Raw genomic sequence first — 27,068 nt, forward strand, 5'->3', positions numbered from 1 at the left:
GGAAACTTTTACTTCGAACGTCCTCATTCTTTGTCAAGGGAAAAGGAGCACCGGTTTACGGTGTTTTATGGCGTCGCGGTGCTTTTGCTTTCACACCCTGGTTACGATCTACTCGCTGAAGCAAGACGCGACGCGACACGACACCGGGAGCAAAAAGACCGAACACGCCCCTCTAGAGGTGTAAAAACCGATGTTCCGCTTTTACCTCGTCTATATTGTGTCACGTGGACACAAATAGCACATTGCGAGGTAAACAGCAAATGGATGCCGAACGAACGAGCTACGGAATACATTAGCTGGTATAAAGACACGCACTTTTCGAGCTACCTAGACGTCAGCTGGTTTAACAGTAAAGAAAAAAAGTCAGTGAAAAGGACCCATTTGTAAATTTCCAAAAATATACTTTCGGTATTGATAAGTAGCAGGTCGTTTCAAAGGTCTTGGCGTGTTTCTTAAGAGTCTTTAACATAACGGTTCGAGGTTACGTCTTTCTGTGGTTAAGGTTCACCAATTTTGGCAAACCATTAAACAGGAATTTTTCTTGAATATGTATTCGCAGCGACAGGATGCGAACGCGACAATAGGTCTTGATCGAGTAACACGATTCATCAATCGAAACGGTGAATTCCGAAAGTCGACCTTCAGACTTCGAATGGTGATTTCGAATCTCTAGAACAACCATATTGCTCGTCTTGGAATATTCCTTTGAAAAAAATGTCGCCTATTAAAAAAGTGGATGCACGTGCGAATCGAAACGAGCGATTTTGACGATTCACGGGAATTCGATTCAATAAAAAAACGTTGGACGGAGGATAGTTGACAGTCGAACGTCTCCATCAATTTTAAGGGAAATCGGCTGATTTGTATGCGTGTGTATAAATAATGCATACGTTGGTCGCATGACATTTTTACGCAGCCGCGAGATAAGATCTATAGACCGACGAAACTAGCCACAGGAACGTCCGAATAACGCATCACTGGTCGTGTCATTGAAACACCATATTATCACCTTTGAATACGAGATTCGGAACAATCGAGTCTCATTTCTGCTTTTAAACAGTCAACGACTATAAGTGGTCAATGAGACAAGAACACGAGTAAACGCGGAGACCGACTTTATGTAGGCTCAACAAAGAGTGCCTTGTGTTCTCTGCTACCAGCTACGTCGCAGCTAAATCTACTTAGAGACTACTGGTACCATTGATCAAGGTCGCTTCTTTAACTCATCTTCTGAATAAAAATTAACGCGATCTAATGATTAAAAGAAAATTCTAAGAAGAAAAAGAAGAAGCGAATATTGCGAACAGCTGTTGAATCGGTATCGCGAAGGAGTGGACTCATTTCGCCACCAATTACGAAATGAAGCAAGCAGTCACGAATCAAGAATAGATTGCCTAAATAAACGGCTTAAGAAAACTTGTCACTCGTTGGATAAACTATATTCGATCAACCGATGCCTATTTCTTCGTTCTTGAAACAATTTAGCGTATAAATTTCAAGCAAAAATTCCTGGTACTATCGTTTTTTTTTTTTTACAAAGGTGAAAGAAATTGGCGGTGTACTCCACCATGAAAGGTGTACAGGGAATAATAATGCAACTGCGATCCGTGCGATAAAGCCAGTCACCGCTCAAGGTCTGCCACTCGAGGAAACATATTTCCCTAGAGCGTGCAATACGCGGACGAACAGATACACCATTGTGTGTGCAGACCCGTAGCGAGCTCGTGCGAATCGAATAGCGTGTACATGTAAGCACCAACAGTTCCGTGCACACACAGACAGACTTATCACAGAGAACAGAACACTGGTGATGTAATCGGTAACGTAAACCGCGGGCGACGCCGGGTCTACCAGAGTCGGCCGATGGCCAGCAACCAATGGGAAAACGTAGCGAGTTCGTTCTTCGGCCCGTGTATAATCCTTTCGCTCTGGCCTCGTTCCGCGAGCAAGCCTTTTGATCGCGTTCCATGCCCGCGCCAGGATCAAGGATACCGCAATGAGAATTCGTTTGGCAAGCCTCGACTTTCGACCGACTATCCTATGATTTTTACCGTTCAATCTTTCGAAAGAGAGCCAGATTTCGTGATCGCCCGTACGAACGTCTTTTACAGTTCGTAAGACGAGGCTCACACGGGACCAGTAGGCTTTAGAACGCGTCCCTTATGGATTAAGAAGAGATTGCTTTGAGAATTCACGATAAAGAAAGATCGTAAGCCGCTGGCAAACTGTTTTGGCAACAAACAGACGTGACTGGGACTAGGAAAGTTTGAATCGCGAACTAGAGTACTAGCTTATCGCATCGTGCTCCCATATGGACCCTGTTGGTACGTACTACTAGATGTCTGAAACGTCGGCGACGCACGGTCTATACTACTGTCGCTCGCACCGATAGCCTTGTATAGCGACGAATGGAAATATTTAATTCGAGATGAAATCATTTCACTGGATATTTTCATAGTTGCACTTCGTACTTGATACAATTTCTGATGGCATTAGAAAATACATAGACCGACCGAGTCTTGACACCGTTCAAGAAGCGGGTCACGTAAATATTTTCGAATGTTCGATATATCTGCTATCAACTTTATTGCATTCTTGGCACTATAAACGAAATCTTGTCGCTGAGATGCGATATACCGTGCCCGTTGCCTCGTTCAAGGCAACGTAGATAGGAAAGCGTCGTTTCAGGATATTCTCTGTGTACGTGCGATGCAGCCCGATGCAAAGAATTTATTTCCGAATCGATGCTTAAGGAAAGTTAATCGTGAAATCGATGAAGCTACTAACATCGACGAGGTAGCAATAAAACGGCAATTTAAAGGACGACATTTAACCCAAGGAGAATCGTTATTTGCACACAGTATCGCGACCGCGTTTTAATGCCTCTTTTTTTCCATACGATTAGAATTCATGCGAACGAAAACAATGAGCGTGCGGATTGCTTGCCACTCGCGAGACCGCTTCTGAAGTTGATCAAAGGTGGAGTGGCAGGCAGAAAGGCGAAGCGGTTTGAAGAGCTGGAAGCACGTAAGTCTGTTGGACAATGCGCAATTTGTCCCGAAAGAAACACGAGTACCAGCTTCCGTGTTCAAAAATTATACGTGACGGACGAAGGGGAGCAAGTATTGTTACGCTCGCAGCAGGAAATCAGCGATAGCGCTATTAGAAACGTGGCCATTTAAAACCATGGGGCTGACAATAGTCAGCGAAATTGGATAATACTACTGCGGAATTTCAGCCTCTCACTTCCTTTCACGTTACACGTTGCTAGTATCGGTCGAACGAATCGTAGTACATTTACTGGAATATTATCCTTGACTCGCAGCCTCGATTATTAAATACTATGGATTAAATGTTACGACGGTAGCTCGTCGCGAAATTTTATCATCTCGAACGACCTCGTCGAGAAGATAACCGAGTTAGCGCTCCCAGCTGCCCGGAGCGAAATGGCGCATCCATCGCGATGGGGTAAGAACTTCCGGGAAAATTCCTTTCCACGATATCCAACGAAATCGAATAACAACAAACATCCTTGACCTGGTTCACTGGGTTCGGATGACATTAACCCGATCGTGTTGCCTTTTGATAAACGACGCGGTAAACAAAAGCTCGATGCAACGACTGTTTCGCAGATAAAAGCAACTTCTCCGTTTCCAGGACAGCCCGGGCTGTCGATCGATCGAAAGGAAGCGGTGAAAATAACGCGACCATTATCGACGATAGAAAGTCACTATCCCCAGGCCACGGATAAAATCAATGAAAGCGAGTTGCTGCCCATGTTCACGGTCAATCGCGAGTACTTTGAAAGCGCAAGAAGAATTGTTAGACCGGTAGAAAAAGCTTCGTGATCGATTTTATCAGGACGATCCGAGAGATCGTAACCGTAAGAGAGTTCGAAATCGGATGCGCATAAATCAGGATCAAGACACGTGGCATAAGACCTTTTTAAGGAAAAGCCAGACCGCTACGTTACTGCTAAAATAAACTATACCGTTCGTAAATCATGTATTTTACATTTTCTCTCCTATTTTTACACGTTCGAGCCCCTCCTTTTCCGTCCGAAGCTCGATACACTTTCCCCGCAAGCGAATCAACGATTTCGAGCGATCGTCGTTCACGCAACCCAGTTTCTAGCCGTCAGAATCGGTGACCACGAGGCTACGTGGGAGACGGATCGGGCATAGAAAGTGATGGGGCGTTTCCGGCTCTCGCTCGAGTCCCTCGGTAGACGGACGATAACGAAAGGGAAGACGCGAGCCAAGAAGGGAGAGCGCGAATCGAGAGGAAACAAGGATGCCTGACAAACGACATCGACTGGCACGTCGTCGCGTCGATAGAAAGCAGCGAACCAACAACAGTTTTACCGTGATACGCTCGACTTGGCACACGTGTGTCTGCCAGCAGATGGTCGCTATTGTACGGAGCGGATCGACGACCGTCAGGAGAGGCTCGATAGAATCGCTGCTACTCGACTTCGAGACGCTCGAACGGCGAGAAAGGAAGGGAAAGAGAGGAAAAGAAGAGGCATGAACACGCGTGTATCGAAGAAGGAATTGACCGCGGCGAATAACCGAAGGTGAGCGGAGGACAGATAGATTTGCTCGAACGAGAGTGCAGCGTATAGGTAGGTGTTGGCTCATCTCCAGGGCATTGTCTTTTTACGATGACAAGTAGCCCCGAGGGCTGACGCGACAGCAGAGGAAGAGCTCGCCTCCGGGGAAAAGAGGCTCGCTACCAAGCAAGAAAGGAAAACAGCTCGTCTACTGTGTAATGTGCCGACCTGGAACGTATCACCGGGAGCCATGGGTCAACGTTCGGACGAGAGGGAGATAGTTTCTTTTTTTTTTTCTCGGTCGCTTTTAGATCGTGGTATAAATATAAACGGAATCGGTGCACGGCTGCTGCCCTGCCGGACTCTGACTCAAAGGAAATAACGACGGACACGATAGATGCGCGTTCACCGATGCAACGACCACGCGACACAAGCTCGTCGTCGTCGTCGTCGTCGTCGTCGTCGTCATCCGATCTAACTGGGATTTTTCAACACAACGATGGATGGTGTTATGCAACAGCCAACGATCGTCGTGTTTCAACGCGCCGTGAAATGCCTGTCGATTGCGTATTATCGTTGCACACGCGACCTCGGTCAACCCGCGGATCATAGACTGTCGTCGATCTCCGAGTGAAACTGCTCCGCCGTAGAGTGATTCGCGAACGTTGCGAAATCTTATCTATTCCGTTCGTTAGCGATTGTAATACAAAACTGTGCTTTTAATATCTGCGTAGCCTGTCACGTGTGTGGCATCGGGTACCGCTCAGTTAGTCACGAACAGAGAAAACAACAACAAGCGGTTAGTGGAAAAGTTTCGTTGGCAACGCGAAAATCTTCCGCGATTGATTGAACCCCCTCGCGCCCCCCGTTCGGATTGGCAGAGCGGAAGCGAAATTGCGATCGACGACCGAACAAGCGACGGAGAAACGTTCGATTCTTCAACGTGACCACCATGGACATGGAATTTGCACCTCTCGGCAGACAGGCACCTCGCCAGGAATTCGCTTCGCTGGCTGAAATATCCGGCCGCCAGCGCGACGCTACGTAGTAGACGGCACCGATCGTGAAAGTGTACAACCGCGTGTTGTCTGCGCGTAATGCCAATGCCTGGCTTATTCCACTGCGCGTCTTGCGCATGCGGTACTACTACTTCGCTTATCTCAACGTTTAGGGGACAAGAGACTTGCTGGCAGATAATAAAAGGTTCATTGCCCCTCTCATCCTACCAATTATTTCTTCTTTTCACGGTGGATATTGATATTCGAGCAAACGAATTCGAGCATATCCGTTCCATTCGTTCGATATAACTCTTTTAATGATTAACGTAACGTTAGGATCTCAGAATTACAATCAATATCTTGTTTAAGGAAGTAGGTGATATAAAGTTGTAAACAAATAGTGAACAACATGTTTATATGTGAAGAAATTATTTATGGAATGACTTCATAATTAAATACCAATAGAAACGATAATTTTCAATATTCGATAATATTCAAGCAATAAAAACAGAACAGGTACTCGAGGAAAGTTCCATATACACTAGGCGAGCCAATATCGCACGAGCGACTTGCTTGGCACAATTAGACACGGGCAAAAGTGCGTTTTATGAATATTGGCGTATTTTATTGGTCTCCACGGACACGGTATAGCGCTTGACGCGGTCCAATTAATTTTACCATTATATCCTGATAACTAACCGATTACCGTCGCTCGCGTACTTTCGTTCCCGGTTGCAGAATCGGTTCTCGCGGATTATGTTACTCGTACGACTATCGCCTCGGGCGACTATGAAATTGCACAGCGTTTGCAATTTCTTCGTGGAACGTTGGAATGCGCGGAGCGTACGATAGATTAGAAGCAACGAAATCAAATAACAGAGGAGAAATCGATTGATCGATCGTTTCATTGAAAATCATTCACCTTCGCCGTCTCTAATTATCGAGCTCGAACAAAAGAGCTCCTCTCCGTTGCTCGTTTCTGTGATATTGAAAAAAAATGTTGAAAGCGAAATGCGGGGAAGTGGGCCATTAGAACGGAAATTAAAATTGTCCTTGTCCAATCATGAATGCTCTGTTTAATACCAGAACCAGCAGCGTTGAATGCATACCTACTTTTATCACGCCCGTCAGCGGGGAGGATATTTGAAACAGTGGGCAAACTGCTTTTAGATTTAATTAACGAAATTTCATTTACTCGCGCGTAATTTTCAACGAAGCTACGATCGATGAGGATGGAAGCAAAAAAAAAAAAAATAATAAAAAGCACGAGGAGGCAGCAGTTTTCCGCGCCATGCCCCGATTATGCTTTCTATTTTCATCGGGTGATTCGCGTTGTTAGCTGTCGCATTGGCCGCACGTCACTTTGCAAATATTCCGGGACGTGAGAGCGTTCTGTGACGCGGGCGAACGGGCGATCGCGCGAGGACGCGTGCTCGTTCGTCCTGGTACGGCGCGACGCGGCGGCGCGGTGGTTTGTTTTCAGATAGTCGAGTGGAGAACGGCGACCGATTGGCCGTGGTTGTGGCTAACGGTAACGCACACTCGCGACCGGTTCGGTAAACGTACCGAAAATATTCGCGTGTTACGCGCGTCCGTGACCCAAAACTGTCCGTCACTGGTGATCCTGGGGATCGGAGCTAACGAGCCGTTCGTAGCCCGGTGACGCGAGCTCGACGACCACGGCGCGGCGTGTCGATTAAATTAGACGAGAAGCCAATTAGAATCCGCTGCCACTTAAGCTTCTCGAGAAGCGCGAGCTAATTGCATCGTACCCGCACGTGTCCTTTCCCGGGTATCGTTGTTCCTATCGCGGTCTCGATTTCCTCTCGACGAAAAATCAACTTCTCTACGCTTCTTGCAAATATCGGCTCGTTGTTTCGAGCTCGCAGTCGTAGACACGAGTATTCATAACTTTGTTTCCACGACGAATCTGCAATTCAACGTTGCAGCCGGAACGGGGTCAGCCGCGGGAGCGGAAACGTCGATTAGAATTACAAAGAAGCGGTCGTTAGTTAACGGTGCGATCGTGTTTGTCGCCCTTTCACGAAGTACTAACATCCACGCTTTTCATTACTTCCATTTCCTTTCAATTGAAACTCGTTAAAAAGATGCTTCTCGCTGGACGCTCTCCTTTTCCTCTCTGACGTCCGCCGACGTCACAAGTTGCCCACACTGGAGTAGAGAGTAAAAAGTTGACGCCATTCGACGAGTCATCGCCTAGTCTTTTAGTTTTCGCGACATGCCAACAGATTATGTTGAGTGGATGATTGAAATCAATGGTTATAAGAAAAATGCTTTCCTAGAGCTGGTGTACGCGATAGACAGACCTTGAGTTATACACCGACTCCTCTATTTATGCGCTCCCACGAGCTCGGTCCAAAAGTAGGACACTGCTCCTATAGGTTCATTAGGACGATCACTCGGTGTTGCATCTTGTACGCGCAAACCAATCCAAGTTATCCATAAAAACCGTGAGTGTTACTTTAGCACTGGAACTATCAAGTCTGTCAAGATGATGCTTTTCTAACGCAAGAACCGTAGGTCGATTGTTCTTTACTTATGCATCCGAGGAAGTTCACCTTAAAAGTGAGCAAAGACAATCGATTCGAGTTATACTTGGAAATATGCTAATACATGGTACTCGCTGCATCGTTAACTTTGTTTTGTTACGTTCGTACTTGGATACACGGTATATACTTACAGCGAAGACATTATTATCGGTCTTGTTATTACGACTGTCTACGGAATTAAACAGGAAAAACATTTTCCAAGATAAATCGCCTACATTCTACAATATTATCTATCATTTGTTTTCGCCAACATGTTTCAACGCGGAAACTGGCGCAGAATTAACGCAGATTACGTCGGATCCTAATCTCTCGACATTTCGCTGTCGCCCGTGACGAATTACACCGTTTCCTGGTGTATTTTCGCTATCCACTTCCATTCCAATTTCATCCATCCTCGTTAAATATAAAACGAATCCCTGAAGGATAGTCGAGAGAGTCGGTGGCAATTTAAGAAGTATAATTAACTGGCTATCGAAAGTCGAGAGACTCTCGAGCATCCGCCACCCTGTCGACAGATCGTTTGCACATATTTCCAAAGAAACTCTCTCGCTCTTTTCTCTCTTTCTTTTCGCTGGATTGTGCGAAATTGCAGCCACGATTTGCGAATACACACGAGCGTACAATTACCCGTACTCTCATGTTTCGTAATACATATTTGTATAGAGAAGGGAAAGTGACTGAAAGAAATGAGCGGCAGATGAAATCACCAAACCCGTCGTCGGCGAGAATTTTTCTCGAGAAATTCAGGTACACCGTAACATCTCGAATACAATGTGTTCGATCTATAGAACTATTCTGGAATAGTAGAATTAGGGAAATCGATCGATCGGTATTGCGAATAGGCGAGGGCCTATGGTTGCTCATGCGGCACACCGATACGAACACTTTCACCTGGACCGATGTAGATCCAGAACTCTTCTGGATCTCGCGTGTAACGTAATAATTTAGAAACCGGCGCGGCGGTTAGCTGGAACGTAGCTAACTCTCCGTTCCCTTTTTATCCGCTCGCAAAACATGGCCAGCGTGCACGGTTACCTTGCTCGAATAAAACACAATTCACGAGCGAGCGTCCCCGATTAACCCGAAGCGTTTCGTGGAACGATGTCGGGCTCGCGGATCCAGGGAAGCTGCCAGTTCTTGTAGGCGAGATCGAGCACACGGCCAAACTTGCGAGTTTTCCGAGAAACCGCGATAATACCGACACCGGTCGCCGCGAATCGAAAGATGTAATTGACACAGATAACTGTACGCTCGCCATGCGGAGGAATGTTTTTTGCGGCGATCGCTTGCGGTGAACGCTTCGATCACTGGTTGAGCCGGCAACCTGCGACTACCGATACACAAAGAAACCTGTAATAATCCTATCCATGCCGATTACTTTTGTTCAATCATCCATTCAATTAGTACCAGCAATAACTTACGTTAATTACAGGCTATCGTGTGACGATTTTCTACGCAACGTTAACCTCTCGCAATCACTATTATATTTTTTTTTCTGCAGATTATTACCACCTATGTTGTTAATTAAGCGATACCATAGACACGATCGTATTTATACAGCCATCGTTTTTTTGTTCTCGCCAAAATTTTCGAACGACTACCGGGTTCGATCGAGAGAGCAGACGGGACGAAATTGTGGATGCTGTAGGGAGGTGCGCGTGCGCCGCTAAAAGGGGGTTCGCTCTTTATCGAGGGCGTAACGCGAGACAATCCGATCTGATTACGTCGCACGGTCCTCTACGAGAACTATACATCAAACCGGCCTGTTACCTGTTCCCGGGCGTCGCCAAGTCAACGAACGGATCTTAACCCGTAAATGTCGCCTACAACGGAACCAGTTTCGTCCCGTTCGACGCGAGGCGACGCGAGCGTTCGAAGCCATCGATATACGAGAAGTGACGTCACTTGGAACGACAAGAGGGCTGCGCCACTCCGCACAGAGGAGAAGCAGAAAAAAGAAAGAAGCCATGGACGCGGGTTGGAGAGATCCAACGGGAGCAAAATAAATCGGACAGGGAGTGATGAGGGAGCCGCGAGGGATGGCGGATCGATAACACGACCTTGAGACACGTCGTCGCCTCGGCACGGCCGAGGAACCTCCGGTTCTCATAAAAGAGAATTACCGTTGGGAAGAGAGGACAACGCGTGGACATACACAAACGCGCAAGTTCTCTGGGTCGACAGCAACTGAGAGGAGGGAGAAGAAAGGAGGAGAAAGAGGAGAAGGACCGTGTCGAAAAGGGAGAGACTATCATCGCGGCATAGGGTGCACGAGAAGAGAAGAGAAAGAGAGAACAAGAAGCAAACAAATGATCGTGAAGACGGTGTGTCGTGGATATACATACGTTTTATTTCGAGAGGTACTTTCACAAATATATTTTTCTCAGCCGGCACACCGCCTATTTACGTAGCACGCCCGCGATAATGCACGTTTCCACCGATCGTTGGCATCGCTCAAGTTCGGCCATTTTGGATACAGTGACGTCAGCGACAGAATCCGGGAAACGAGCACAGAGAAAGGCGTGTCATCCGTCGCGCTATGCTCCGACCCTGCAATTTTCAATCTCGCCGAGCGCATCGATCAGCGACTATTCATCCGAGAGTTAAATCGTCCGCTTCACCCTCGGTAGGGTTGTATTTTTATATCCGCGTAGAGAAAATTGGCGACGCCGGTGTCCCAGCTTTGCCCTTTTTTCCTATTTTTCTTTGTTTGTTTTCTTGCAGAGGAAAGACAATGACGAACCATAGCGTGCCCAATTTGCAGTCCCGATCGGACGAGTTTTTCTTTTAATTACGAGAGAAAACGCACGAACGAGCATTCATCGGCCGACGTAACTTCCCATTTCCCATCGAAACGGGGAAACTCTCCGACGTACATCCGGTGCGTGCCATTGTGCAGCACTCGCGACCGTTTGCACGTTCACGGTTCGAAGCTCTGTTCTTTCATAACGTTAACGTTAACCTTCCTGCGATAAAATCTGAATGATTTTTAAACCAGGAGAACCGGAGTCACGCGCTTGGAACAACATTTATTGATTATTTCCTACGGCCACTCTTATAGTGGATTCACCCTGTAAGGGTAGACGACGATGATCTTTCATTGAAATAAACTGTAATTACTGCCAACGATATGATGGTTGATTGAAAGAGTTAAGATTGGCCGTAATACATTTACAAGCGGAGAAACGGGAAATTGGTAAGCGGGAAAAGCTGAATGGTTTAACGAGGATTATTTTCCTACGATATAGTACCAGTCACAAGCAACGGCCTTACTAACGATGACTCGCACCACTACACGTGGAAGATAATCACATTATAGGAGAATACTCCATAACAAATCCAATCAGTTTCCATCTTCTGTCAATTATCGATTTACTCTACGCGTGTAATGCGCGTTTCACGTCTGATCAATAGTAATACCTTAACACCTCTATTCAATTTTCAATTTTCAATTTTCAATTTGCAAACGATAAGTATTATAAGATAGAACGAATAGAAACAAAGTGAATAATATTGGCGTTAATACAATTATTCAAAAGATTTTGCAAGTATAAGAAATTCTGAATCAAATAGTGAAAGCTTGTCCCAAAATACGACTGAAAGAGGATCAACTGCCAAACCAATTACCCGGCAGAAAGGAGTTTGTATAAATGAAACGGAATGAATCACCGATATAGTTGGCAACGAATGATCGCTCCCACCACGTTTCCGCGAGATCTGGCAATGGTTTCGAGCCGAAAGGCAACAAAACGAAGAGAAAACAACGGGCAGAACTTTCTTTTCTGGAGCGGGCTCGCGAACCACCGCGAACAGATAGGCATCGGATGTCGCATCGTGATACCAGCCGCTTCCTCTTTGGCGAACGCGGAATTTAGATAACAACGCGTCTCTTCCGGTTGCAACGTTGACGTAGTGCGTACAGGCGTTGCGTAACGCACGAGAAGCGAGCCGAACAGAGCGTAACAATCTATCGGATGTACGCACGCCCGCTGCACGGGTGAACGTTCGGCAATGTTCGTGCAAACTCGCTTCTCCCGCCATTGTAACTAGACCGATTTATCGTGTGTGCGGGTGGGTCCAATAAAAAAATAAAAAAAATGTTATTTATTCCGTTCGATATCAATTTTCTTTTGTCGATTATAGAAAATTTGATGAGTCAATCATCGGTGACCTTCGCGATAGCCAAAGTATTAAATTCGCCATTTCTTCGACCTATACTCGTGCAAGGACGTTGGCGAACGTAGGAAGAGGCACGTTTCAAACAACGCTTCAGCTAACAGCGATGGTAGCGAAAACAAACGATCGGAAATGCACGAGTTCTCGATGGAATTTTACTTGGCGCGTGACAAAATCGCGTTACGTATTCAGCCGCGGTGCAATGCACACACGCCAAACCGTCTTATGCATTTTCATCGTCCCCTTTCCGCGAATGCAGCTCGCGTTCCGTTGATTCTTTCGCGCGGCCTTTAAGAAAACCGCATTTCACGCGAGCTCCGTTTCTTACGATTGTTCCGTAATGCTGATTTTTTTCTTTTTCGTCTTTCTCGATCTGTACGCTCGGTGCTCGCTCGATAAGCTGCGGTACGAACGGACGAGTGGCAAAGGTCAAATATTTCAAATCTTCTCGATGATGGAATTATTTAACGAGCCGGCTACCGTTCGCCGGCGTAAAGTTATTATAATTGGCCAGTCGGATAGAGTCACGCGAATGACGGTCATTGAAAACGTGCCTGTTCGATTTGCGCGGATTCTCAGCACGCGTGCACTTTATTGCACCGAAACGAGCGTCCTCGACATACAAGAAGTAACATACGTGCACGGCTACGCTTAACTGTGAACACATCTTTTATAAACGCCTGACGTATCAGCCGATCCATCTTGGTAAGATCTAGATCACTGCCGACTTTTTTAGCTGTACACCGTCGAGTTTGTATTCTAAACTTAGCCGGGTACTATGGATTTGTTGCATTATCAAAAATCAGCTGACTGCGCTGAAGAAATCGTATCCGAAATACGATTCCCATATGCGATTTAAACACGGCTGAGTTTGCTCGATCATACGATCAAAATTGTTTTCGCAATGCGAATACAAAAATGTCTGATTACGTGTCTGAATAATCATGGGTCAAAAGGATCAACGTCCGTATAAAACATATGACGTTTCGATAACCACTATTCCGCTTTGCACCAATCTGCTGTATAATATATTAACAAATCACTAACTGTACTATCTATTGATAGAAACAAAAATGTTTCAGGATATCTCCACGCAGAAACCAGTCGTTCTCTCAGGCACACAGTCATAATCATTTGTAACGAGTCATAATTTTTTCTCCTCCTATTATTAAACACGTTGAATCTCGCTGTTTACAAGATTAACACTGTCGATACAGCATCGTCTCAGTAATATTTCTGAGATGACGTCAAAGACAAATGTCTAAAGGATCGCGTTAGGAATAATAAACGGTTACGTGCTTTTGCAAACACCAAGCATCTCTAAAACAGAAGTGTTTCGAGCAGGTGCGGAGATAGTATCTGTACGCACCATCAAAGGAACATCCGCAACACTATGTCTATACTATGTGGCAATGGTACTGAAAAAGTCAGTGTTTGCACGTTCCTCGTGATTATTTCAAATTAAATTAACAATGTTAAATAAAAGATAATTTTTAAAAGTAAAAAAGCGTAAATTGATTAAAAATATTCTGGATGCGATTTTAACTTATATATTTACGTGTCCTCCACTAACTACTCTAAATAATCCTCCTGAAGAATTTTCTAACTGATCCCAAACGAAATAATCCGTTCATAGAAATTTTATAGTTTCCTTTCCATACATTCCATCAACACGGATAATTGCATTCGCAACTCATTAACATCCCACATTATCTGGAAACATCCAGTCCTTCCACGATCACTCGCTAGTAGAATGCTTTCTCGAGATAATTGAGCTGTCAGACAAGCAAACATACGAGCGAAATGATGTGCACCCTCTGATAAACCTCGACGATAGTCGCGTTATTTACAAACATGTTTGTAAATTTTCGCAGCAATTAGACGATTCCATGAACGACCGTTTCAATGAGGGTACTATTCGAATGCAAGTATCACGTCATCAGGACTTATCCAGAGGCCACCGTTTTGTCTTCGTCACTCGGTGATTTGCGAGATCGATTCTGAGTCACGGCCACGAATAAACTAGTCGTAAGGAACGCAACGCTTTGATCGCGAGACCGTTGATGTAACAAGGACCCTTGTTTAAGTTTCCTACTAGGACTGCAATAAAAATTGGAATATTCAAATAGCAATAGAATGAGGATTGGAAATTCTGATATTCGAGTACTGGTCGTCGGAATGGCGTCCTTATGAAGAAATCAGGACGTCGAGGACGAGGCTGGTCTGGCGGACTTGACGTTATCCCGTTAGCGAACTCGAGGTAACCGCGACACGCTGCATCCATCACCTACATACGCGTATAGATTGCGATCGTTTCCCGTTCCCGTTTCCCATCTTCGTGCTCGGTGAACTGTTTTAGCGCGAATCGTTCGTAAACGTCTCGCACACTGACCTGCATACATCTCTCGTTCAGCATCTTTTGCTCGTGTTGCGCGATTAACGTGGTCGCCAAAAAATCGCGGCTATCGCGTCCACGCCACGGACCGTGACTATCGGTGCCGTCCCAACCCCTCGAGGAAGCAGTGCTGACACGCTCGATCGACCAGTCAGCTCCGGCTAGCGCCAGACTAGATATGTATGTACGGTACATATATCGTCCCGTGCACGTCGACCACGGCGAAAAGCGGTGAAACTCGAAGACACGTCGAAACGCGTAAATTCAAGCAACCGTGATCTCGCGGTTTACCTTTTTGTGAAAGTAGATCTCTCTTTCTCGACGGGTCACCGAGCGTAATTCCGAGAGATTACGCGCGGCGACCGATGGTTGCGCATTCTTTCCAGCCGCGAAAGGACATTATGCATAAATGACGGGTGACAATGTACTGCCGCAGCCGCTATGTATGCTCGCTACGAGTTACGTACTTTCCCGTCGCGAGAAATTATTGCAGCGCTATGGTAAATGGGTGTGGTAAAGCGATTTCGCCTGCGTTCTTTTTAGAAAGATCGAGAACACGTATCGAGGATTGAATACACGCACACCTTTTACGATACCCTTTCATCGATTCTCCCTTCGTCTCAGAATCTCTTTAGGTCATTTCTGAGAAGGACCGACGGATCTACCTGTTCACGAGGGTTCCTGAAAGAATCGCTTTAAACCGTACGCTGCTTAACTTCGTATCCTTTGGAAACGAATGACATCATATCCTATTTTCAGTGACAGCAGATATTTAATATCAGACATCCGTTGTAACGGAATCTGAGATCGTATTGTTGGCACTCGGTATAAACAAACATAATTGTTATCTAGCGTATCTTATTCAACTACGTTACGAAGGAAATAAATGATACTTGAATTATCAAGGCAGCTCCCGATAACTGCGAGTTTATGCCGTAGACGTTTAATTTATACGCATCAAACCATTCGAGATGGAGGATGCAAGCGAACGAGGATTTTGTAACGACCTCGACTAGGATGATCGTAACCATAGTCGACTCGAAGATACGACATCCGTCAAGGTACCGAGCTGCCTCTGAAGACCGTGAGAACACAACGTGCGTAGAATGTGTGAAGAACGATAGCGAACGATGGCTCGAGTTGCTCGCCAGAGGAGACGCTTTCGTGAGATCGTGTGATGTAACGCGAATCTCTTCGGCCCGATGTCCGCGAGCGAAACGCAGTTAAGACGAGCCGCGGAACGCGCCTCGGCGAAATCCAACGCCTCCTTAAAATTCTACGCCGCTATTCTAGCGCGTTATCCGAAATCCGAATTCGTGGATCGAGGTCGAGCCGAGTCTGACTTTCGAACGTTCCGTAACGGGAGAAAGAAACGGGCAATAAAGGAGCGAAGCATTAAAAAACAGCGAAGAAAGAGGGGGATAAAGATACGCGATTTCAGAATAAAAAAGATGCGACAACATTGATATCTGAAATCGTGCGATTTCTTGTTTCCAAAATGTACGAACAGCACACGTACGGCGGAAGCATCGTACCGACACGTGAACGAGATACAAACACAGACGAGAGAGTGATTTTTTTTTTTTTTTGAACCACAGTAACGCGTTGGACTTTCAGCTTTGCGCGATTAAGTTGGTGGTTATTGGAGCGGGAGTCATCGGTGTGTAAACACGAAAACGCTCGCTCGGCCGCAGTAGTATAAGCCGGTGCGCGCACGACTCAGACCGACGGAGATTTTGACGGTACCAATTTAACGCGAAGCTATTACGAAAATTCGAACGATACACCTCTTATATCTTTGCAAAATTCGAATACTCGAATATATTGCAGAACTAACTTATCAAAATCAAAGAGATAAATGTTGTTTACAAAGAGAAAAAAGAACAATGCAACAAAAGCATGCAAACCTTTCCATTCACAAATCACTCGTGTCATCGTCACGTAATTACTGGATGGAATTGCCATTCGTTGCGAGCCTCTATCGACGATCTATCTAGAATTTCAAACATCTGTTGTCTGCAGAGAAACGCTGCGAGCTCGCAAATTCGACCGAGCGAAATTGTTGAGGACGACTCTTGTTTTATTTTATCTCGCTTGTCGTCAACGACCTACGCCCGACGCGGGACGCTGATGGGCGTTGCTCCGCTATTATGTATGTCGGACGGGCTTAGGAATTGGGTCGACGAGGTGTCGGTACCCGAAGCAAACTAGGTCGTGTATGCATTCGCGAAATGCTGTTGCACGGTGAACGATATCGAGCAGGGCTCAGGTCGATTCGAAAATACTGCGCGGCTGGAGAAAGTGAATTTAGGCGTCGACGCGAAACGGCCACAGCGTCGGAATTTGCTCCGCGGATTATCTTATCGGAACGTTGCCTCGTGATACGCTGTCGCGCACCGCGAGAACATAAACAGAAACTTGCTTTTCGTGCGCAAAAACAAACGCCGATCGCGAATCGCTGTACGAATTTATTCGCGACGTTCTTTGAATTCCTTTCTTACTTGTTCAAATTTTGTTATTCACTGATAACGTTGAACAGCAATCGAATATGATACGTTGGATACCGCGCAGTGGAAACAGTGGTGTAATCAGACACGCTATAATTGCAATTATTCGATTTAAGCTTTCTTCTTGATATCTTGTTTAAGTAATATAAATATTAATGTAATGTAACGTTGACTATTTTTTGTTTCTTAATTATTCGCGATATCGATTATATCGATAGCCCCCACGACTTTCAACATGCCGAGGAATGTTCACAATAGCAACGTGCGGGTCAAACGGAGTTTGAAAAGAGCTTCAGCTGTTAACCTTGCACTTGACGAAACTATCCATCCACGTGGCTGTAACCGAGCGATGACGACATCGATGATGTTGACGGCTCGTCCACGAGCGATAGACTTTCGTTTTCGTTTTCTTTCGAGAGGTGTTCGTCGCCTCGAGTCCTTGACTGCGTCCATTCCAAGATAAACCGCGGTAATCGCGTAGTAAACCCGCCCCGCGTTATCAGGTCCGTGCATTCGTAACTATCCTTCCTTGCTGATGTCCGGTAGGTGAGTCACCGAATAATTCGCTATCCTTCGCGTCATTCAATTCTTTTCATGGAACTTTCTTTCGTTTTGACGTTGCAGCGAGCGCTGGTGATGGCCGACCTTGCACACGGACTTGCTCCGTTCTCGGAACGAATCGACGGGTGCATCAGCAAATTGGGCAGCTGACACATCTGGCCCATGTTCGTCGACTCGTGGACGAAAAACTTGTTTTTCGACAGCTTGCTCCTCTGTTTGCTTGTTCACCGGCTCTTTTTTCTGTCGCTCAATGAATCACGCGTCTCGTTCTCGCTTGTGGACTTTAGCGTTAATACATAATGGTAGTTGGTCGAGAAGAAACGGGATCGACCGGACGAGCGAGCGAGACCAACCATGAGGCACGCTGACGTCCATCCACGATGACGATAATTGTTTGCCAAATTACGCGTTCTATTAGCGGCATCGATATTTTCGTACACGGACGCAAATAGTATTCGATTCACAGGAAGCGGGAGATGTCGATCCTTAATTCGACCATGAAATGACTCAAACAAGAATGCCAATTTGAAGGTTTTTCATTTTTTTAGAATGCCCGCTCTAAGTACCTTGTGACTATTGTATCATATCCTGATTTTAGAATTACGTGTCGTAAACACTTGCAACATTCAAGTTCCTATTTAAAATAGGAATATTGTGATGGAAATTTAACTGTTTCTAAAATGTGTTGCTAACTCAAAAAGGTTCGAAAACATTGTTCTATACCATAACAAAGATAATAATTAAATTGTAAGGATAACAAGGGTTTCAGAAACTTATACACGGTATACAAAGGCGAGAAAAGAATACAGAGCGCTGTGTTTGAATCTCAATACGGAGAAAATAATCTAGAACAAGCTAAACAATTTCCTGAGAAATTGCGAAACCGTCCTTTATCTATTATTTACTCAAACATTTCATAATCATCGTGTATCGTCTATCACCTGAAAAACCCACTAGTTAGAGAAGATTCGCGAGAAAGACGTTCTTCGAAAGGAATTAAATCGAGAAGGGGATCGTGTAATCGAACCGAGAGCACTCGGTAATGGAAGAGTTTAAATGGACGGCGTTGGCAATTTATTTGCATCGCACGTGGCCCGCCGTATGCAGCGATCAGGAAGTTCCGTGGCACGAGATCCCGGAGTGCACTAGCATCGATGTGTTCCCTCGTCTCTCGAACTCGATCTCTGCTCCAACGAGAACGAACACAGCCTTCGGGACACTGCGCGTCTAACTCGTTCAAACGACGCACGATGTCGCGCGGTGTGCTCGCAAAGTCGCCCGGAAGAAAGAGGCTCCGATGAGCAGGCCAAACTTCCGGCAGAAGTTGGCGCCATTCGAGACTCGGACAAAGATAGAGAGAACGAGAGCGATCGAGATTTCGGCGGGGCGAAAGAAAAATGGGTGGCCTTCGGGATGACCGTAGGCCAACGACACTTAAATAATACTACTGGCAAACATTTGTTCGCGCCTCTGAATATTTAATAACCGACACCGTGCGAGTTCTCGTAGCGATGTTTACGTTGACGAGCGCGTACGCTTATATTATCCGCCTCTCTCGATCCCCCAGTAGTGAATTAATTATGCAAGCGTCGTTCGCTGATCTAGCGGGTTCGTTTGCTTATACGACAACGAGGAGAGATCGAACGCTGTCCTTCTCCCAAACAGGATAACAACCGCACGCGACGATATTCAACAATAAGCATCGATTCATTTCGCGATATCGATCGAATTAGCGTGAGCACAGGCGAATCTTGTATGCTCTTAATTGAAGATACTTTGAGCACACGCGAGAGGTTTCCCCGCGCTGCTCCAAAGTATCGTGTTATGAAAGGTATATGCCAAGTGCACTTGTAAGGCATCCCCTGGGCTGTCCGGTGCATAGCGAAAGACTGAGCAAAAGCAGCCGAAGAAACCGCAACGCTTCGATGACAGATCGTAGAAGAACGAGTTCTTCTATACCTGTGCGTAGGTATAAGTGGAACATCGCAGGGCTGTGCTAAGGGAGCGTTCCAATTCGAGTGACTACTCCCTTGAAAGCAGTCATCCAGCGAAGCTGCGAGAAACTTCGATTTTATTGATAGGACACGGTTCGATGTACATCGCGTTAATCGAACGATCCTTAAGACTTGAAGGAGGACTGGTGAACCGAGCTAGACGGTGCACGGGTCTCTTTGTTTCGCGAACGATGCGTGCCGTTGGCCGTGGACGAGAAGAGCAAAGCGGAGAAACGAGCGAGCAGGGCAAGCGGCGGTGCTGGAGGGGCGGGTCGATGGGGGAGGTGGGGTAGAGGGGCAGCTAGGGGGTAAAGACTATATTGATCACTGACCTTTCCTGCGGCCAAATGGTCCGAAGAACGTGCCGTTCTTGCCGATGACGTTATCGTCGATGTACTTGAGCAGTTTCGTGATATCCTCCCCTTTTTTAGCGGTGATCGACTTGACAGGACGCAACTGTCCGATCCTCTGGCTACCGCTGGTCACCGTGCTGGTGACGGTGTTGGTGGTGGTTGTTGTCGGTGTAGTCGTGGTGGACGTGGTCGACGCGGACGTCGACGCTACGGCAGCCGATTGGGCCGCTAGCCCGGCACAACTCGCACTTGCAGCCGTAGGGCAGCTTGTTTCCTCCGCCAGTGAGTTGATCCTTCGCTGCGATCCGCTCCAACTCTTGCCACACGAGATCTTCACCGAGCAGCTCATTCTCTCATAGTAGTCGGGTACCTCTCAGTGTGCATAGTAGGGGAAACGACGATGCGACGTTCGCGGTAACGCACTCCTACCTTGCATGTACCCTCCGCGAATACGAAATTTACGCGAGGATGTTCGCTCTGATCAAAATTCTTCGTTTATCGAACGATATTGCAGCATCGTCTGGAACGACCACGAGAGATACTTATCCCCTTTCGGTTTTCCTCCTTTCGTACACTACTCGACACGTGTTTATCACTGAAACGTTAATTGGAACGGTATGAAAGACGCAAGGGTTATCGTGGTCGAGTAACGATTTCGCGAACGCACGGAGAGAAAAAAAGAAGGCGCGCGTATCGCGTGCTAATCGTCCGTTCGAATGATAACGCGGAGGGAATATAGAGAATGAGCTAACAAGATCTCTTTCGTTTTTTTGTTATTGTTATTGTTATTGTTGGTGTATATGCACTTCGTAGACGAGTTTTTATCGATTTCGATGATTTTCTCTCACGATAATCAGCGAATAAGTGTCGTGCGCTATACCTGGGATGATGCCTGTTGGATCTCAAAGTCACGCAATCTGGTTTCCGTTGTACGCGTTTATGTAACGTTAAGCGCGACGACTGTCGGGTATTACTGGTACTTTACTTCCGTAATATTCAGACGGGTTACGTGCGCACCGTAAATACGTACAACCTCGTTCGATGCTGAGGCGAGACTGAATGTCTAGCGGACGAGCTGCCCGGTTCGCCAATGACGTCACATGGCCACGCAGGCGCCGTCGAGTCTCGCTACGCTTCGGGGCATCTTCTCTCTGGGTCGAGCGTGCGGGCTACCGCGAAAACCTGCACCTTGTTTTTCCGCGAATCCTCGCACCACTTCCTTTTGAATCACTACAAAACTTTGCATTTCATTTTCTACCGACGAGTAATGAAACATCCCGTCGCAAATGAAGCGAACTGTTTCTACGATTTTTTTTAAGAGCTGCGATTGCTTCTTTTCGGGTGTATGCTTTCGTCTTTTCATTTATTTCAATATTCAATGAAACCGATTAACGGCAGAAAATTTACATTTCAGGTTTTCTAAAGAGTATTATTTCCAGCAGTGTTTTTATTAACAATTTATCCAATTTAGCGTATTTAACGCGTGCCTTTCCAGGAACGAATCTTTCTTTACACTCACCTGTTAAACCGTACATCTGCTGAGTTTTATATAAGCCACATAAATACAAAAAGAGATCTACTTTAGAAAAGAAACTTATTTATGGAAAGAAGCCGCCTCGGACCTTGCCATACCACCGCATTTACTCGGAACATGTAAATGTTATATGTCAATTTACATTCCAAGTTTCATGCGCTGAAAACGGAAAAGTAAATCAATCTTTTCTCAAATTCTAAATAATTGCCTGAACAGCGTGTAGACGCATCATTAACCCCTTTACACGTAAGGAAAACCTAAATAAATGGGAAAGTCTGATCGACGGAAATGCGACAATTTAATCGTACGTTCTCTTTTCGTTTCGTACATACTGGAGATAGATTTTGTGGCTCGTTTTTATCGTCAAAGATTCTTTTCTGTAATCTGCACTCGCAGTCGTCCACCATATGGTCAGACACGAGGAATATAGGTTACACCACGACACGTGTGTTCCCTCGTTAGGTGAAAAACGATTACGATCGTTAACCGTGAATACTGTACGTCAAAACGACCTACTGAAAAATTAAACATCAAGAAGTGGCTATGCATTGTTCTGGATCTGTCGCGTGCATCGTGTCACACGATGACGCACCGAAGAAAAAGTAATCGCGAAGAGTCGAAAGATCAAGAGTTAATCATCGAAGCGTTTTTGCGTAACACTGTAAGCTGCTAATAATCTTAAAGCAATTAACAGAAAACAAATCTATCCGAGGGTAATAAACGATCCACTTTTTCTAATAACGTCATCGCTGTAATTAGAGATCACTGAAATCTCTCGCATAACTTCACGTTTCTTTTTCTACTTTCTCGGAGTGTTAGCTCAAGATATTCGAAGAAACTAAACGACATAAATTACTCCGGTTAGATCAATAAATGAGGAAGCAAGGGGATTACTTCCTTGAAATCTATCCGGTGCACACGAGCAGCGTGCAATATTCTTTTCATCGCGTCCAGCCTGAAAGCCGTGAGTAAAGAGGCTTTGCCTTTCACAACGATTTATTCGAGCCCCTTGTCATTTGCGTAAACGTCTTAATCTTAGAATATTTAATAAACCGTCACGTTTCGAGGCTTCCATCGTGTGTGTATATGCGTATACATAACATGTGTCTCAAACAGTTACAGAACTGTGCTCTCATTACCGTGTTCTCATTGTTAGAAAAACTAAGAGCCAGAGCGTAAGGTCTGACTCATGACACGCGAACAGCTCGGTACAAAGAAGTCTTGAGAAAGAGAATTAAATTCACTTTATTCTCATCGTTTGGCCGACAATCACGTTCCCTTTACCACTACACAGGATCAATACACGCGTCCACGGGTCGCGATAATAAAACAAGGCGAAGTCACGAGTCATCGGTAATGACTTTTGCCGAATCAACAGATAATGCAACATACATATGTTTACCCGTTCAATAGCTACTCTTCACGTGACCGTTTCGTGCAAATGTCTTCGGCAGCTGAATAATTAACGAGCCGAATAATACGTGTGTCAAAAATGATGTTGTCATCGTTGAAACTGGAAACGGGCTAATTTCCATAAAACGACGACAACATTGTAAACGGTCGTTGAACGACTTTTATAAACACCAATAAATTGGTAAACTTTTGTCCTTTGCAATTGGACGAATAGAAATACGAGATTGCTCGTGTTACAACGAGAAAGCATTAATTCGAATTTCACGATTCCTCCCCGTGTTTATCGTCCAAACGCTCCATGGTAACGAATTCCACGCGATTCTTGCGGCTTTCGTGGCTAAGCTCATTCGAGCTCTGGTTACCTTCGTCTTCGGACGGATCGAATCTGGCACGATGTTGAAGTTTCAAACCGTGACCAAGGAGGACTTGAAACTCGCCGCGGCCAGAGAGCGCCGGCGGCAGACAGATCAAGAACGAAAACAACGAATATTTAATCCTCGATTCAGGAAAATCGGAGTAAGTTCTGACCGAGCGTTTACGACGAACAAATATGTATGTTAACCTATTACCAATGTTATATCTTAATTGTTACAGATAGACAAAGAATTCTTGGACAAACAGGTCGCGGAGAAGAAGCAGCTTCAAGAGTTGGAACACGCCAAAGAATCCGAGCTCGACGAGAGTTTGATTCGTAGCAGTAAACTTGCCTTGTTGTTGGAGAAGCAACAAGAAGAGGTAAATTGTCAATTACGATGGGGAAAAAACAAGCGGTTCGATGATTAATTGTCTTCTGCAGTGTCGTCGTTAAAGATACCAGCGTTCGTTCGCGTTATCGTTGTTAGATCTTCGAAAGCTTTTTGCTTTACGATATCCCTCGGTGAAACTGGCACGCTACACGTATCCCCTTGTTGTGTTAATCTTTCAGGAGAGGAGAAACATACATAAAGAAATCGAACAATTTCGGCAACAATACCAGCGTGCCGAGAATCGTCGAGATTACGAGCTGTACGATCCGAACGCGTTAAAAAAGGCGTCTCTAATAAAAGATGACGAGGTTGGCTTCGGATTGCAGAAGTAAATATTATCATTGTCAACTTCATTTCTAGAGAACAAGCGACATTAAATATTTGATCATGCTGAACTATTCAGATTCGAGGGTGAGGCGGTACCAAAAGAACGCGTGAAGGCGCAGAAAGAGCAGATGAGGTGGTGGATCGAGAAGCAAAAGGATGAACGTGTGCAGTTGGATAGAGAACGGCAGGAAGCTGAGAAAGCGTACCAGGAAGCCGTCATCTCCAGGGACAAGCGTGCCGTGGCCTTAGATCAGATGGAAGAAGAATGCCGTCGAAGGTTGAACGAAGCCACCGCACGATTTAATCGAGCCATGGTAAGGCTTTCTCCTATTTAGTCCTTCGAGCAAACAGCAAGGGAACAAAGCGACAGAAACTGCAAGAAAACGATAAGGATCTTATTATCTGACGATTCTATTTCCCTCCGGGGTAGATTCAATCTGCTTCGCGCTTGGTTGGAGAACCGCTCGATCTCATTTGTTCTAGTTAACCGTGGATACTCGCGTGCTAGTTGCTGCTCGTGGACGACGAGAAAGTGAGAACTCGGATATAATTAATGCTCGATGCTACTTCATCGCATTAATTCATTTAAAGTTCTCCCCCTCCTTTTGTTGCTTGCTCTCGCGGACGATCAACGACGAACCGTGAAATGTCAGAGTTCAGCATCGCCCGAGATCTCGTCTCTTTCTCTCTGCTCGAGGATCAATTCTGGCGTCGTATCGTCGTTGCTCGAAGCATAAAATGCTCCTCGTATTCGAGGCGAGCGTGGACCGTGTTGAACATAAACCTTCCTCGAAGGTGAGCACCGTTTACAGCGATCACGAGGTTACTATTGTCGATGAGCAAACTCGGTGACATCACCGGGCACGAGTCTCGGTAATAACACGTCGAACGCTCATCCTGTCGCTTCCTCGACTATTTCCAACACGTTCTCGTCCTTAACTCCATTTTTCTTTCCCTCCACCTTCGAATCGTCGCGCTTCGTTGAACGCGCGTCTTGTCCGAATGACCGGCTCCGTCTTTTTCTAGGCGGAGGAGCAAGAGTACCGCCGCCATTGCGAAGCCCTTCGAGACGAAGAGGACAAGAAGGCGGAAATCTACAATCACGTGACCGGGGACTTCCTGACGGAAGCCAAAGAGCAAGCGGAGAGCACTCGTGGACCGCACAAACCGTTGGCATCGCGGTACAAGGGCATGACCGCCGACCAGCTTAGGCTTTTCAGACAGGAACAAGTTCGGCAAATGAAAGACATCGAGGTAAAAGGAACAGGAGCGTTGTTTTGCGCCGCTTTTTAACGAAGCTTGAAACGATGCCAATCGTCGTCGTGGGTACGAGCTGGAATGGGCTTGACCTAAGAAACAAAAAATTTGGCTCGCTCAAGGAAGTCTTCTATCTTATTTTATTTTTTGTTTTTTCGTTTAGAAAATGAAATTAGAGGAGAAGCGAATGAACGAAGAATGGGACCAGCTGATGAATTCTCACGCGGAGATAGCGAACGCGTATCAACGCGAGATGGATCAGAAGAGGACGTAAGAATTTCGTTTTTATGCCAAGAATTTGATTTACCGTGCCAAAATTGTATGTCCACATTATTCGGTTTCAGAGAGATTAACAAAAGGATTGCCGAAGAGAATCTGAAGCTTGCGAAACAGCACAAGTCGCATCAGGAGTACCTCAATCGAGAGCTATACAAGAACAAACCCACGGCAGAATTTTTTGAACAATTTAACAAAGACGCTCGTTAAGAGAAACAGCTATTATAAATGTAATTATTCCAATAAGAAGGCATTTTTAATAAACATTTTCAATTATAAATCATTCCCGGCAAGTATTAAATCATTTGTTATTTTATATTTTGCTCAAGAATAATCTTGCTGTTGTTATCATGAAGTAATCAATTTAATAAGCCGCAAATATTATGTAAACGTTATTTTTATATGCTTGATTAGTGCGCGCAATGACTACAGATGCGAAAGACTGAACATGCCTTTGTTGTCGGGGGGTCATGTTTTATGGGGTCTCTGACTCCCCAAGATGATATCAGGTTTGTATGCAGAGAGCGCCACCGATGCATCGGGGGTCCCTGACACCCCGGATGCCATTATGTCGATATACAAATTCAGGTAAGTATCCTACGATATTTTCTTCTAGGTCTTCAAGTAGAGGGTTATCCTCTCGCTAGAGGACACAAAGGATCTGGCGACAATGAATCCCTTGACCACACCATGAAGACACACAGAGTCGTCTCGGCCCGGGTAGGTCCCCAATACGGACCTCTTTATGGTGTGGTCAAGGAGTCCATTGTCGCCAGAGTTCCTTTGTGTCCCCTAGCGAGAGGATGACCCTGTATACCCAGGTCACAGGTAAGTAGAAATGAGTTTAGGTATATTATTATACTTCCTTCTTTCAATGTTTTATACTCTTTCTAGGTCTAATCTTTCACTATTATAGGTCATATCCATTAATCTTGCAATTACCATTTCGCGATTTGTTTATTTATCTAGGTTTTATATTTTGCTATTCGTTCGTATATATCACTTGTCGGTATTACCTACCGTCAGTATAATTGTCGCGTACTTTATAGGCATCAACAATTGCTGATGCTATCCGCGCAATTTTTCCGCAATAGCCACACGTTCATTAATTAATATATAAAGAACATTAATTTAATGGGTGAAACTTACCTATATTATACAGCGGTTCACCCCGCAACCGATGTAATAGCGTATAGACAGCCTATGGGTCGCACATTTTAGCTCCGGGCTAAACTTCCAAAAACCTCTATGCTCCGAGTTTGCTCAAATTTTGGAAATAAATTCCTTTTTTGATAAAAATGATAATTGCGAGAAGGATTTTGGCGAAAATAGCAGATTTCACAGCATCTGAACCGCTTTCAAATCTGCCTCAAGTATTCCTGCCGTTATAATTGTATCGGTAAAGTAGA

General features: G+C 45.4%; 2 protein-coding genes across 3 annotated transcripts in view; one reads left to right on the forward strand and one right to left on the reverse strand.

The window, feature by feature from the left end:
- The window catches only part of LOC117600215 (uncharacterized), a 49,497-nt gene extending 28,323 nt beyond the window's left edge, over positions 1 to 21,174 (reverse strand). Inside the window, exon 1 of the mRNA XM_034315305.2 lies at positions 20,086 to 21,174. Coding sequence (XP_034171196.1) covers positions 20,086 to 20,455 — 370 coding nt within the window. The 5' untranslated portion in view covers positions 20,456 to 21,174. The remainder of the gene's footprint in view (positions 1 to 20,085) is intronic.
- A 230-nt stretch (positions 21,175 to 21,404) lies between these two features.
- LOC117600217 (RIB43A-like with coiled-coils protein 2) lies at positions 21,405 to 26,203 on the forward strand. 2 transcript variants are annotated; one of them, XM_034315309.2, is made up of 8 exons: positions 21,405 to 23,569; positions 23,648 to 23,788; positions 23,979 to 24,127; positions 24,203 to 24,440; positions 25,153 to 25,380; positions 25,547 to 25,653; positions 25,728 to 25,889; positions 26,074 to 26,203. In XM_034315309.2, the coding sequence occupies exons 1-7, from the start codon at positions 23,447 to 23,449 to the stop codon at positions 25,867 to 25,869; spliced, it is 1,128 nt and encodes a 375-aa protein (XP_034171200.2). In that variant the 5' UTR covers positions 21,405 to 23,446; the 3' UTR covers positions 25,870 to 25,889; positions 26,074 to 26,203. The 2 variants fall into 2 exon arrangements, with proteins under 2 accessions (XP_034171200.2, XP_034171201.2); XM_034315310.2 differs by lacking the exon at positions 26,074 to 26,203 and having other exon boundaries at positions 25,728 to 25,930.
- Positions 26,204 to 27,068: the final 865 nt, after the last annotated feature.

Source organism: Osmia lignaria, chromosome 15 (assembly GCF_051020975.1).
Source record: "Osmia lignaria lignaria isolate PbOS001 chromosome 15, iyOsmLign1, whole genome shotgun sequence".
NCBI classification, from domain to species: Eukaryota; Metazoa; Arthropoda; class Insecta; order Hymenoptera; family Megachilidae; genus Osmia; species Osmia lignaria.

Coding starts and splice junctions, on each gene's coding strand:
- LOC117600217 (XM_034315309.2), top strand. CDS start 23,447: ATGTTGAAGTTTCAAACCGTGACCAAGGAGGACTTGAAACTCGCCGCG. Junction 23,789..23,978: donor TGGAGAAGCAACAAGAAGAG/GTAAATTGTCAA, acceptor TTAATCTTTCAG/GAGAGGAGAAACATACATAA. Junction 25,381..25,546: donor GGCAAATGAAAGACATCGAG/GTAAAAGGAACA, acceptor TTTTTCGTTTAG/AAAATGAAATTAGAGGAGAA.